The sequence below is a fragment of the Psittacula echo genome, assembly GCF_963264785.1.
Source record: "Psittacula echo genome assembly, chromosome: 17".
In the NCBI taxonomy this organism is placed as follows: domain Eukaryota; kingdom Metazoa; phylum Chordata; class Aves; order Psittaciformes; family Psittacidae; genus Psittacula; species Psittacula echo.
This window is the reverse complement of record NC_137753.1, coordinates 577,647-590,622: the sequence shown is the minus strand read 5'-3', so window position 1 is coordinate 590,622 and position 12,976 is coordinate 577,647. Positions and strand designations below refer to the sequence as shown.

General features: G+C 39.1%; 1 protein-coding gene across 1 annotated transcript in view; it reads left to right on the top strand.

Annotated features, from left to right (window-relative positions):
- Nucleotides 1-6,910: 6,910 nt before the first annotated feature.
- The window catches only part of CFAP74 (cilia and flagella associated protein 74), a gene marked incomplete at both ends in the record, with an annotated part of 41,980 nt that continues 35,914 nt past the window's right edge, over nucleotides 6,911-12,976 (top strand). The window contains 6 exons of the mRNA XM_080631500.1: nucleotides 6,911-6,979; nucleotides 7,799-7,949; nucleotides 8,030-8,120; nucleotides 9,886-10,032; nucleotides 10,788-10,886; nucleotides 12,412-12,516. Coding sequence (XP_080487626.1) covers nucleotides 6,911-6,979; nucleotides 7,799-7,949; nucleotides 8,030-8,120; nucleotides 9,886-10,032; nucleotides 10,788-10,886; nucleotides 12,412-12,516 — 662 coding nt within the window. The remainder of the gene's footprint in view (nucleotides 6,980-7,798; nucleotides 7,950-8,029; nucleotides 8,121-9,885; nucleotides 10,033-10,787; nucleotides 10,887-12,411; nucleotides 12,517-12,976) is intronic.

The following is a 12,976-nucleotide window of genomic DNA, read 5'->3' as shown; positions in this document are numbered from 1 at the left end:
GAGGCACGGCTCGGTTCGGTTCGACACGATGCAAGTCCCAGCCACAGAGCTCCGGGGCGATCGCAGCTGCAGCCCGCCCTCAAGCAGAGGGAATATAAATTGGGGGGGGGGACAGGGGGACGGACACGCTCCGCTGAGGGGGAGCTGCCGCCTCTTCCTGTTCCAAAAGCCGTCCCAGGAGGGTGCTACAGGCGCAGCCCCGGGGTTTCACAAAGTTCTGCCTCGCCGCTTGCTGATCTCCGATGGGCTCCTCCGAAGTGAAACTCTCCAGGTTACTCCAGCGAGCCCGGAGCTGTGACACTGGTTTCGCCACGCTCCATTCCGCGGTCGCACCGTCCGCGCTCCCGGAACCCCAGCTCGCCCCGGTGGGAGGCTGCCGGCAGAGGAGAGGGGAGGGAGCCACGGGCTGGGTCCTTCTTGACTTGCAGATCAGACTCGGGTTTCTCCTCCATATTCGCTCTTTTCTTCCCTGCTCCTCCACCCCCTCGTCTTTTTTTGGTGCTGTTCAATCTAGAATGACAATTTTAAAACCAACCCACAAAGGAAACACTGGGAAGGAGACGTTTTAAAAAAATATCATGCAGCACAAATGAATGTATAGATTCCTTAACCAAATGAAAGGCTGCAGCAGGGGTAAAATGTTCCATTTATCTTTTTCTGTGCTTAACTTAGTATTATTATTCAATACCAGTATTTTAAATGACAACTAAAGGGTGGTGGATGAGGAGAATAACAACTCAGTGGGATCCAGGAGAAGAAGAGACATACAGATATACCCAGTACATACACAAATGTACACAGCTTTACACCTTTCAGGGTATTTTCAGTTGACCTTCTTTCATATTTTTCTTACTCTTAAGACTGGTGTTCCAATGAACTATGTATCTACTCTGAGAATACTCCTTGGTATTGTTTTTCTCTGGCTAAACAGTCATTATCTAATTTACTACCAGGAAAAAAGTGTTTTCTGTCTTCAGCATACACCTGTAAAAATAGCAAAATTAGCCAAGGCAAATTGTAAATGTATAATGAATGTGTGTATCTTACACATGTGTAACACATATGCATGTGTGTCAGTATGTATACTTTTGTATTTTATACACATATAAAATGTATGTGTGTAGATATTTGTGTGTATTTTATACATGTATAACATATGTACATGTGTGAGTGTGTGTGTTGTGTGTTGGTTTAAGTTCATCATGGCAGCATATGCTCTACAGGCATAGATCTTGCTACAGATTTGAGCACAAAAGCAAGTTAAAATGAAAAGGCAATCCTCTAAACAAATCACTGTCTAGAGAATTCTATTTTCTACAACAGCAACACTTCCAGCACTCACTGTCTTTGGTCCCATGAGAAAGTTCTTTGCTGTCAGTGGTACTGCAAAAAAGAAAAAAGAGGAAGAGGATCAGTTACATGCTTTCTCTAAATTCAGCACACTAATTCTCTTTCTTACTTCTACCATCACATGCGTTTTTCAGCAAAATCCAGCAAGGTGAATGTCCTTAAATCCTTAATGCAATTGTGATGGGAGGATTGTAATAATTTTTCTAAAAGAACCCCTTGCAACCAAGATATATTACAAGGGTTCTGTTTATCCCTTGAAAATAAACTATCAATCCCTTTCATTGGGCATTGCATAGGGATATTTATCCAATTGTGGAAAACATCTAGAATGACCAAGGTTTCATACTGTAGATTTGGATTAACAATGTCATGATGAATGGAAGAATCACATACAGGGATTTTTCCGTCATCACGCCTGGGTTTAACAAAGCCTCCTGTTATTTTCACAGGACTGGTTTAGCTACCACTTTGTACTTCAGAAACAGAGATGTTCTAAGATTCATTCCCACACAATTCCAAAATAAATGTGCAGCTTCTCTCAGATAAATAAGTTACATTTGTTGTATATGGGCCTTAATCATATCCTCTATATTATATAGAAGAAGGACAAATGCTGTGTTGTTCAGGCTTGGGTTTAGTTGAATCTGCACACAAGTATGTATTTAAGCTAAATAGGCTGTTACATATACATGTGCACCCCCAATCAAAATTAATAATTCCTACTAGCCAAAGGGAAGAGGGGGGACAAAATAATAATAATCAGCAATGTTTAATTTCCTACAATTCTAGCAGCATATCCCAAACTCTTTACAGTCAATGACAGATCAAATTTTCTCAAGAGATAGATTAAAAAACCCCAAACAATTAAAATGGTTACTAAAACATAAAAACAAAACAAAGAAGCTCCCTAAACCTTTCTCATCTAATCATCTTGAAAATAATTAGAGCTTTCCTTTAGCTACTGCCTTGGAACTGTCAAATATTCCTAAAAAGATGGGCTGTGACACTAAATGTTTCTTCAGCCTGTTTGCTACTCTGCTAAATGCCTGTGCTCATCTGTGTGGCTGTAGTCACTGGTGTTTGTGAAAATACCCATTCTACAATAACCCTCATACATGGAGCTCCAATGGATCATCAACATGGGATGAAGCCGTGCTCCAGCATGACCAGGCTGTCAGGTCAGGGTTACACAGTTTGGAACAAACCTTCCTCTCTGCTGTTGTACATATAAACCTGTAGTAGAGTTGGCATAGCAATGTAATAATGACTAACATGATACCTAGGTCAGTATTTCTGGATTTTTTGGCCATGCCAGTCTATCAGAAGTTGATGGGCTCCTCACACATCTGCACATTTTTACAAGTAAGTATCATTTAAACATTAGTAATTATTAAATCATTAGTTGCAATTATAATAATTATATAGTTAATAAATACATAAGTATAATAATTATAATAATGATTCTCTGAATCAGTACTGTATTAACAATTTCTAACTGCTAGGGTATTTACTCATTACAGTAGTAAGCAAAAGTCACAACTTTGAAGTAATGTTTCACTGTAATTAAGACCAGAAACCCAGATTTCAAAACCTGTAAAGTATTTTTCTTCTGGAGCACTTAACAGATGGGAGTTTCCTGAACACAGTCATCCCTATTTTTGCAACTGCTACCATAAAATAATGCATTGGAGGGCAGAATTTGATGACATTGAGGAGAAATAGACTCCTAGATTTGGGCCAGATAACAAGTTTACATACTCCTTTATTACCTCAGGATTTTGAGAGCATATCAAAAGGACATTATTTAATTTACAGTTGCACTGCACTACCTGATACATTTAATAGATCATTTTCTAAACAGGATAAGTGGTTTTACTGACAGAAGGGAAAGATGACATATTGTCACATACAAATTTTAGAGGCAAAAATGTACCACACAGCCAATTAGTTTCACTCATGATTCCACTTAAATAGCTCATGAAAGACTGTTGTGGCAATGTCACATGTACCCCTATTTTTATAAATGGTTTTGGAAATACCAGTAGCAATCACATGTTGGGAATACTTAGCTCTCTTCAGAGGTTGTACCTTACTTGCACTGTATGAATATCCCGTGGCCCCAGCATGTATGTGCCTGTATTTAATAAATATCAGTATAAGCACAACATTAATTCTCTTTTCCCTTAAAGTGCTGGCTGAGAAATGTAGTTTTCATGCTTCCAAATGTTCTGTAGAACACTCAGTTCCTCCCTCTGTCCACACACATTTGTTTGACAATTATGGAGTGCAATGCGACCAGACACTTTGCCTTCTTTTTCTTTGTGCAACAGATTTGGGATGAAATCCCCCAATTTGCCCCTGTGCCGGGGCTCATTCCAGGACTGGAGGTGACTGTCTTACTCCAGTGGTGTTGCTCTCAGAGGTGTGCTCCCAGCAGATGCCATTGCAGGTCATTCCTCAGTGGAGTCCTCTGATAGCAAGTGCTCCTCTTGTTCTTTCTTACTACACCTGTAATGATGACCTGTTGGTAAGATGCTTGCCCATGTTTTTGCCGTTGTTTACAGTCTGTTGTTGATCCATATCACAGAACAGGGCCAGAGAAATTGGTTTATGTAATTCAATATGAACCACACTCAGAAGTTAAGATTCCATTATTGGCATGCCTTCCTGCCTAAAAGCTGGAAAGCTCCATATATGAGCTACTATCACCTTGGAAACGGTCAGAAAAGAAATACCAACTGCCTGCAGAAGCACAGTACACAGACAAAGAGCAAACTGAACTGTCCAGTTCTACTAAGTTTCAAATTGATCATGAGGTGGTACTAAAGGAATTGCACTGAAATGCCTCTAAATTTAATTCACAGTAAGAAAAGAGCAGGATTTTGATTTATACCTGCTTGCTCTGTTACCCAGTTTCTCAGAGGTGTGTCACTGGTGGTCAGCGCCTACAAAATTCATAAGAGCAGCCAAAGTGTTTTTGTATATCTCCTGGAGCTTAAAGCTGGAGTAGAGTCATTGACTTTAGTTGACAGCTATAAGCTGTGGATTGGGAGACAAGAACTAATTTAGCATATTCAGAAGAACTGCAGATACTTTCTTCTCACATCTACATGGGAAATAAAAATCTAGATTATCTTTCTCTAGTGACAAATTATTCACTCCCACAAAGTAACGACCAGTGGCCAGGAGATCATGTAGTCAGATGTATCTGGTAGTGTGCACTCCGAAATGACTGCTGCTGATTGGGACTGTTGTAAAACTGCAGTAACAAAATATCTGGTATATCTGGATTCAGTTGGATTAACAATTTGAGCTTTGTCCCTCTTCAGAGTGACTACTACACCTACACTTCCTAAAGAATGGCAACTCAATTTCTAATCATCTCCCAAAGCTGTCTCTGGCAGTGCCTATAATCCATTGTGGTTTGCAGCAAATCAGCTATTCTTTTTTGTCTCAAGCACTGGTTAGTGTTTTAGAAACCTTAGAGGTTAAACTCATTTATTTATTGCTAAAACTAGTTATTTTTTGTTGTTATGAAAATCATCCAGTTGTAAACTGGGATTGAATAAATACCCTGAATAAAAATATCACAAGAAACTGAACATCAGTGATATTACCAGGTGTTCTTACAGGTGTTTTCTTGAGGGGAAAAAGACATGTTTGGATCTTTTACGTTCTGACTATTGGAGTGTGAGAACTGGGAGGTTCAGAGTTAACTACCATTATATCTATTCTAGATCAGCAGAGAGAGCTATACAGCTAATTACTGCATATTTTTAGCCTACATCTTGTAGCTTTAATCCTGCAAATGTCTGTATGTAATTTGCTTTATGTAATATGAATAGATGCCATAAAATCAAGATTCCACCATCCATAGAGCTAAGAATGTCTAAGTATTTCTAAAGAATTAGGACCTATAGCATAAGTGTGGGACAATAAATTGGTCACTGTGAGTAATATATTCTCTATACTGTGAGTGCCAGTGGAAATAAATACTTAGATTAGCAGCATGTGCATGGTACTGAAAAACCAGACTTCACTTCTCCGAGCAACTATAAAAACTCACAGAAATATTCCTTACACTGAGGAGCATTTGCAGTTAAATACATCTGAGGATGCCTTCTGTCTCTGTGTACAGATCAGTGTGTATTCAGGTACGGAGCTTTGCTTAAAGAATGATGTCCCATTGGTTTAATAACCGAATTACTTTGAATCTTTGAACACCTGAATTTCTCTAGCATTCCATTGAGGCATAATGCCAGCAGTAAGGGGACAAGAATCTGCTTTGCTCTGAATTGAACTGCACTTTCTCTTAAATGTATCAAGGTAATCTGAGGAACAAAGTATTCCAACCGAGACACATGTTAAATATAGATATTTGGCTTTGTTGTGAAAAATACCAAAACATCATCTAAATAATTTTTAATTTAGTGATTTTATGTATACCTATAGTGTATTAAGGTGTTACAAGGAACCTCAGACCCAGCAGTTTCTGCTGAAGCTAAAGGAAGCATTCAGAATGTGACATTACAAATGGGCACCATGATCAGTACACAGGCTTTTTGCTATAACCTTTAATTAGTAACTAATGGTGACATACTATTGTGAGAATAGTCCAGGCTTACTTCAGAGAAGACATTTGAGACAGCTTCATTCCGGATTGAAACTCAGAACTTTTCAGTATTCTAAAGTGTGTGTACTCCAACCTCAAATCTTTATGACTTTGGCATTGCAGAAAGGCAAATTCATTAAAAAGATTATTTCTAATTATAATGCCACCAACTTGCTTAAAATTTATAAATGCATGTAGAATGAACACTAAGCTGAAAAAATCTCATTTAATTTACCTGAAATCACCTGAACTGGTGCTCAAGACAGACTGGGCAGTGTCCCTGGCACAGTTGCTCACCTGTGTGGTAACTCACATTAATGCCAACAGAAGCGTTAATGCCCTCGGATCTCTCAAGTGCCAGTCATCCTTTGGGAGCACGTGTCAAAGCTCACAGAAATGTATGAAAACACTTGCCAGTCCAAACGGGAAAGATGCTGTGCGTTGTAGTGGCTCATATTTTAACTTACACTACTAAAAATAAAATCACCGTCAAGCAAGAAAACCCTGAACAACTGTTCAGCTGTTTCAAATGTCTGTATTCATTGGCTTGATTAAACCCATGAATACCGCTCTGCGTTCTGCATGTTTAGGAAAGGGCAAGTTTAAAAGTGGGAACCCATTGCGGGGAGTTCCGCTCGCGCTCTGTCAAGAGGGCCCGCCCGGCGCTCACCACCACCCCGCGTGGCGAGGGGGTTCAAGGCAAGAAGCACCGCCCTCCCGCAGAGGCTGCAGGAGACGCGTTCCCTTCGGCGCCCCTGCTGCGGTCTGGTGGTGGTTTGCTCCGTTGCCGTGGCAGCGGCGCTAACGGTCGTCGTGCGCGGCAGCAGAGCTGAGTGGCTTTGGGGACAAGAGCTGGGGCTCTGAGGTGAGGGCGGGGATTGCCGTAGTAGGTGTACTGTGTACCTTGTGCGGGGTGTTGTTGCGTGACAGTGGGGATCCCCTGTCGGGATGGTGTCTTGGCATCTGTCGCTGGCTAGTGGTTTCCTTGTGGAAGGCCTTCGGGCCTCACGCTATGCTGTAAATTTTTAATTTACCCACAGCTCTGTTGTGTCGGCGTTACCTGATAGTGCAGTTTAGCAGAAAGTGTTCTGGCTGCTGCTGGTGCATTGGCAGCTTGGTTTATGTTTGTGTTACTTTTCAGCAACGCTGGCATCCTTAACTGTAGCTCGTTGCAGGAATTCTGTCTTGGCTTTAAGGTGGTTCTTACAATTTAGCCTACCCTGTACTTCAGATTCCATGGAGTGTTTTCTCTGTTCCAAACAGGATAAAATAGATCCTCTCTTCTAGTTCATCTTTTGAATTCACAGAAGTGCACTCAAAGCTGAGCCACTACCTTCACTAAAATCAATCAGATGTACAAGTCTCAGTATCAGTAAGATCTTAATGAAATGCTCAACCATGCGGTAATAAGTCGTTCTAGATGATATATAGAATTTGCTGAATTCTAATAAATTTTATCACTATTTGAGAATGGTTTACCTAACAGTGGATGGCTGCGTAAGATACAAGAGCAAGCAATGTTTGTTGGAATTGTTCCCTAACCATTCTGAGTAAAGTGGTTGCTAAGTGGATAAAATACATTCAGGTTTGTTTTGTTATTGAACTGATAGTTATAAAATCAAAAAACTAAAAGAGCAGTGTCCTTTCTTCTCTATAAGAGATTTATTAAAGTGAATACTCAAAATGTGGAACTGGTACAAAGGTGTGTGATTGTACCCAGTTCTTTCACATGCATTAAGTAATTAATGCTATTAAACCATCTCAAGAGATAATCACTACTATTGTGAGTTCCTGGAGATTATATATCTATAAAGTATGAGTTCCTTTCTTTCTCAGCCTGGTTGTTTTGAAGGGACTACCAGTATGGAAGATAATGAGAGCAGTTACAGCGAGGTAGAAGAGCAAAAATCTTCTCTACCATTTCTGGAAGAGGAAGCAAAAGAAGACAAAGCTGGTCAGCTGTCTAATGTGGAAGAATGCTGGAAAGGTGAAAATGAGGAATTATTTTGCTAGCTCACAAAAAAAGTCTATTTTAATATTTTAAGTACCTGTTTTAATATCTGTTAGAATCCAGGGTTGAAGAAGAGTTGACTGGTGGTGGCAAGATGGGAAACAAGGACACCTCTGAACAAGCTGGAGACAAACCCAGTTCTAGCATGTAAATAACTTCTTGCCATTTCTAACAGAACTTCCTTTATAGTGTTAACTTACCTTTTCAAGAGAAGGTTTGGTTAATTCAGCTATGCATCTGTTGTTAAACTAGTCACAGGCTATACAGACCTCTCCACAAAAAAAATGTTGATTACTGCTATTAAAACAATGAGCTGGGTAAGATAAAGACATTTATAATCTGAAGCTGTTGTAGGTATGTACATAGGACACAATGATTGCACCATGTTAATGTGAGCTAATTGGCTTTCCTCAAAGGAGTGTTACACTAACCAATTTACACTTTAAAAACCCATCCAGCTCTTTGCAGTGATGCATAGTGTTTGGTTAGTATTCCTCTGCGCTTTTGTAGAACATCAGGAGCTGCTGGAAGAAGACAAGCTGGGCCGCTGAAGAATACCAGTGCTGGACTGTCATTTTTCTTAATTTTTCTCAGTGGTACAAAGAGTTTTGTACCACTGTGTAAAGTCAATTAGCACAGAATTGGTACGATGACAGATTAGTACTACATTGATTTTTATAAGTAAGTGATACAGTGGATTTATTCCTGAAGTAATAAACTGACATGTAACAGAGGTCGTGAATGAACAGGAATTTAGTGGTTTGAACATGGCCTTAAGTAGTTGCTTCTCTCTTCACCAATATGAATCCATGTTTTGGCTTGCTTTGACAAGACTGTTAATCACTGCCCTGGAATGACCTGGCATGATGAAAATCTCCAATAAGGGTTATTAATATATGTATGTGGGAAGTTGTGTAGCACATATACCTACTGCCAGTAAATGTTGGCGGTGTTACCATTATCAACAGAGAAATTCAAATACATCAAAATGATGTAAAAGTCCCCAAACCTTCAGACCTCTTCTTGATAGTGGAGTTACTCTTGGGAGTGGAGCACCCCCCATATGAAGATAGGCTGAGAAAGTTGGGGCTGTTCAGCCTGGAGAAGAGAAGGCTGCGTGGAGTCCTCATAGCAGCCTTCCAGTATCTGAAGGGGGCCTACAAGGATGCTGGGGATGGACTCTTCATCAGGGACTGTAGTGACAGGACAAGGGGTAATGGGTTAAAACTTAAACAGGGGAAGGTTAGATTGGATCTAAGGAAGAAATTCTTTACTGAGAGGGTGGTGAGGCACTGGAATGGGTTGCCCAGGGAGGTTGTGAATGCTCCATCCTTGGCGGTGTTCAAGGCCAGGCTGGATGAGGCCTTGGGTGCCATGGTTTAGTGTGAGGTGTCTCTGCCCATGGCAGGGCGGTTGGAACTAGATGATCCTAAGGTCCTTTCCAACCCTAACTATTCTATGATTCTATGGTATCTGTTTAAGCAAACCAAAATGGCAAGAGAGATTAGCTAACCCCACAAACCCATCAGCTGTATGTAATGTTTTAAAATAGTTTAGAATGTTCCCTCTAAAGTTTTAAACTATTTTTCAGGAAAAGTAGAATCTGTAAACCCCAGGTATAATCAAGAGGAGCCACAGGCATTTCAAAACCAAGACATATAATTAATACATTAAATGTGGGTCTACAATGTCCAACATTAGATACCCAAGTCTAAAAATCTCAGGTTAAGTGCATTTAGGTAAACTTGTACAGATTATGTTTGGTTTTTCCTTCTTTATACTGGTCATGTTTGTGACTGTTATGCTAGCACAAGAGTAAAACAGAAAACAACCCTCAAATGTGTAAGTGGATGATGTACAAACTTCATGTAACTTTTCCATTTCTTATGTTTTCATATGCTTCAATTCAAAGGGAAAGCTTGGAACAAAATTTGGGTGACATTAATAATATTCAGGCCATGAAGCATAAAGATAGAATCTGCTTATTGCGCTTACAGAGGAACTTAAAAGAGCTCAATGACATAGCCAGAAAAAAGGAACTTGAGGTCCAAAAACACAGGTTAGTGTTTAAGCAAACATAATCCATCAGCATAAATCACCATCCAGTACTGGGATTTTGCATCTGTTAAAAATATTACAGTTTATAGATTCTTTTCAGGACAGTAATGTGATGGAAACACTTTTTAATAGAATATATTCAATATATCCCAAACCCTTGTAATGAGTTAAGGATCAAGGATGAAATTTAATTATGTACTTGAAAAAATTAAATACAGCAGTGAATGTTGAAGAGGAGGTGTTTGGTCTGGGAGAATTTAATGTGAATTAGATGTATGCACAATCGTGCTGGTTCAACAGTCAGCTGGAAACATCAAGTGGAAAATTAATTGTAAATATTTTCTTAACTGTAATGGAAATGATGCATTAGAATTAGTGAAGATACTTTAAGCACTCAAAAATTAGTGTTTTGCTATATTAAGGTCACAAAGATGTTCTTTAGTAACAAATATACCTGAAGAAGGCTGACGTAAGAAGATGCTGTTTATGCTGTTGTCTTTTTTGGTAATATCTGAACTATGGATGAAGTCAGAAAAAACTCTTGTTACATTGTTCTGGATTTTTGGAGAAAATGTTTGCTGTTAACAAGGGCTTCTGAAGAACCTCAGAGTAAGGTCTTAGAAGAAAAATTGTGGGGGTGTGGGGAGTTGGGGACTTGAAGGAATCCTAGCTGTGAATCTTGCTTCCAAAATGATGAGTTTCATCAGGAAGAGTAAAGAACTTACCAAATATGAATAATCCATTTGTTTCTTGCAGAGACAAGCTGAGTACCTGTCAACTGCGGATCAAGATGCTAGCAAAGCGTCTGCATTATGTAGGCACTGAAATTGAGAAAGAGGAGGAGGCTGGCAACATGTAGGTAGAGAGTATTCCTGGATACCAAAGATTACAGGCATTCACTAGGTTTATCTGTGTGTAATTAATGAATAATGGTGCATTGGCTTGGGGATCGTTAATCTCTAAGCTTTCTGGGCTAGAGGTAATATTCTGTCAGGTAAGTCAATTCAGAAAAAAATAAGAATGGATAGGAAAGAGGCATATATTTTAAAATATAAAAACAAGAGGTTATTTACCTACTCCTGTCAATTAACATTTATCAGGGTCACAATCACTTCTGTTCAATGTGATGAACCAACGCCAATGTGCTATGGCAATTTCAGAGGTCATGGTTTTGCTTCTCGTAATTATTCCCATCAGGATTCTGCCATTTCTTTGGTTGGTTTGTGTGTTTGTTTGATGTTGTGAAATGCATGAATACCTCTCAGGAGTAGTTCTGCATACAGGAGCTGTGCTGAGACACTTTTGCTGTAAAGTGGGAGGCAATTCACTGTGCTCTTCACATTTGGTTTAAATAGAAAGAAGTGGGTGGCTTGTGTACCAGGCACCAGTGTATTGTGAACAAACTTCACAGCTGCATTTCATGACCTGTGTTAATCTTCAAGTTAGTATACTGCTGAATGATAGAATTATAAAGGTGGGTTAGCCACCAAAATAACTGCTTAAAGAAAAATGATTAGTTGAATGCTAATGAGCTTCTTTGATGGGTGCTGGTAACTCCCTGTTCAGAGACAGTCTTAGTAACAACAACTAGCAAAGACAGATAAGCATTGTAGTTCTTATGCTTATGATGAGTGAAATTGTGAAGTCTAGACATGCAGAAAAATAACAGTTCTCACAATCTATTACATTTAGCAAGTGAATAGTTGAGTAAAAAGACTTGATACATTTCTAACTTATGCAGCTCAAAGGCGTCATGTTTTAGCAATAAAGAAAATACCAGCTACAATTAGCATCACTGATGCCCAGTACAAAAATTCTGAAGTTCGAGTAGTAACTTCAGGTAGAAGATCAGTTTTCAATGTTAATTTAGAGGAAGGGAGTTTATGTTGAACATAGTTCACTGTTGATTATGTAGTACACTGTCTACTGGTTTTCCTGGATAGAGGACGCCAAGGATGAGAAACAACTGTGTGACAATGCTGCCATTGTAAGCGGAATGCATGTAATATTTAATACCTTTTTAAACGCAAAATCAGTCAAAGTTCTCCAGATTCACCTGAACTTATTTTCATTAATATTAGTACTTTTACTAGTGAGAAATGAATAGTCACATTAAGTTACAGGTCTGTGCTTTTGAAATCAATCCTCCTCTGTACATTTCAACCAACATGTAGTGGTTTATAGAAAGCTTCACTTTTGAATGAAGAACAGACGCTTGGAAGGCTAAATAAAAGGCTGCATAAATTAGAGGAATTCTAATACATAAATCTCAGCCTTAAAGCTATTTTCCATTGTTGCTTGTCTTGGGAGAGGGGTGTATTAATTTTTAACCTTTATTAGTTCCAGTTTCTTGCTGATTGTTTCTTTTTAATGTTAACAGTGCAGCCTTGTCCCGCCTTTGGGCCGTGCACAGGCGACTGTGCACTGAACTGGAGCAAGAGAAAGATTTGGAGTTGAAAATTGCTTTGACAATAAAAGACGACATGTAAGCGAGGGCATGAGAAGACAATGTGATGGGAGTTAGTCTTTATTATGTTCTTCATATGCTGTATTAAACAACATATTAAACAGTACTGTAGTGATTAACTTTTGAATCTATTAAAGATTCAAAAGTTAATCACTACAGGATTTGTTTGTAAATGTTGAGCTACATCATTTGAGGTCATGTGAGGCTGGCTGCGAGACAAAGGACCTTGAGACCAATTTGTAGCCTGAACAGTCCATTGCTTAGGAGTTTGATTGCTGTGGCTTAGTCCCTGAGTTGGTTTTGCACACATAAATGAAGTTTTCATTTTATTTGGGGTTATGCATAAAATGTTTACCTAAACAGATGTCATTTTAAATGGAAACTAAGCTGGACTAAAGTAAACCTGCTTGTGGTACTGATTTCTGAGCATAAATACTTCCTTTATAGGGCATAAGGAAAAAGATTGAAATTGAGAATG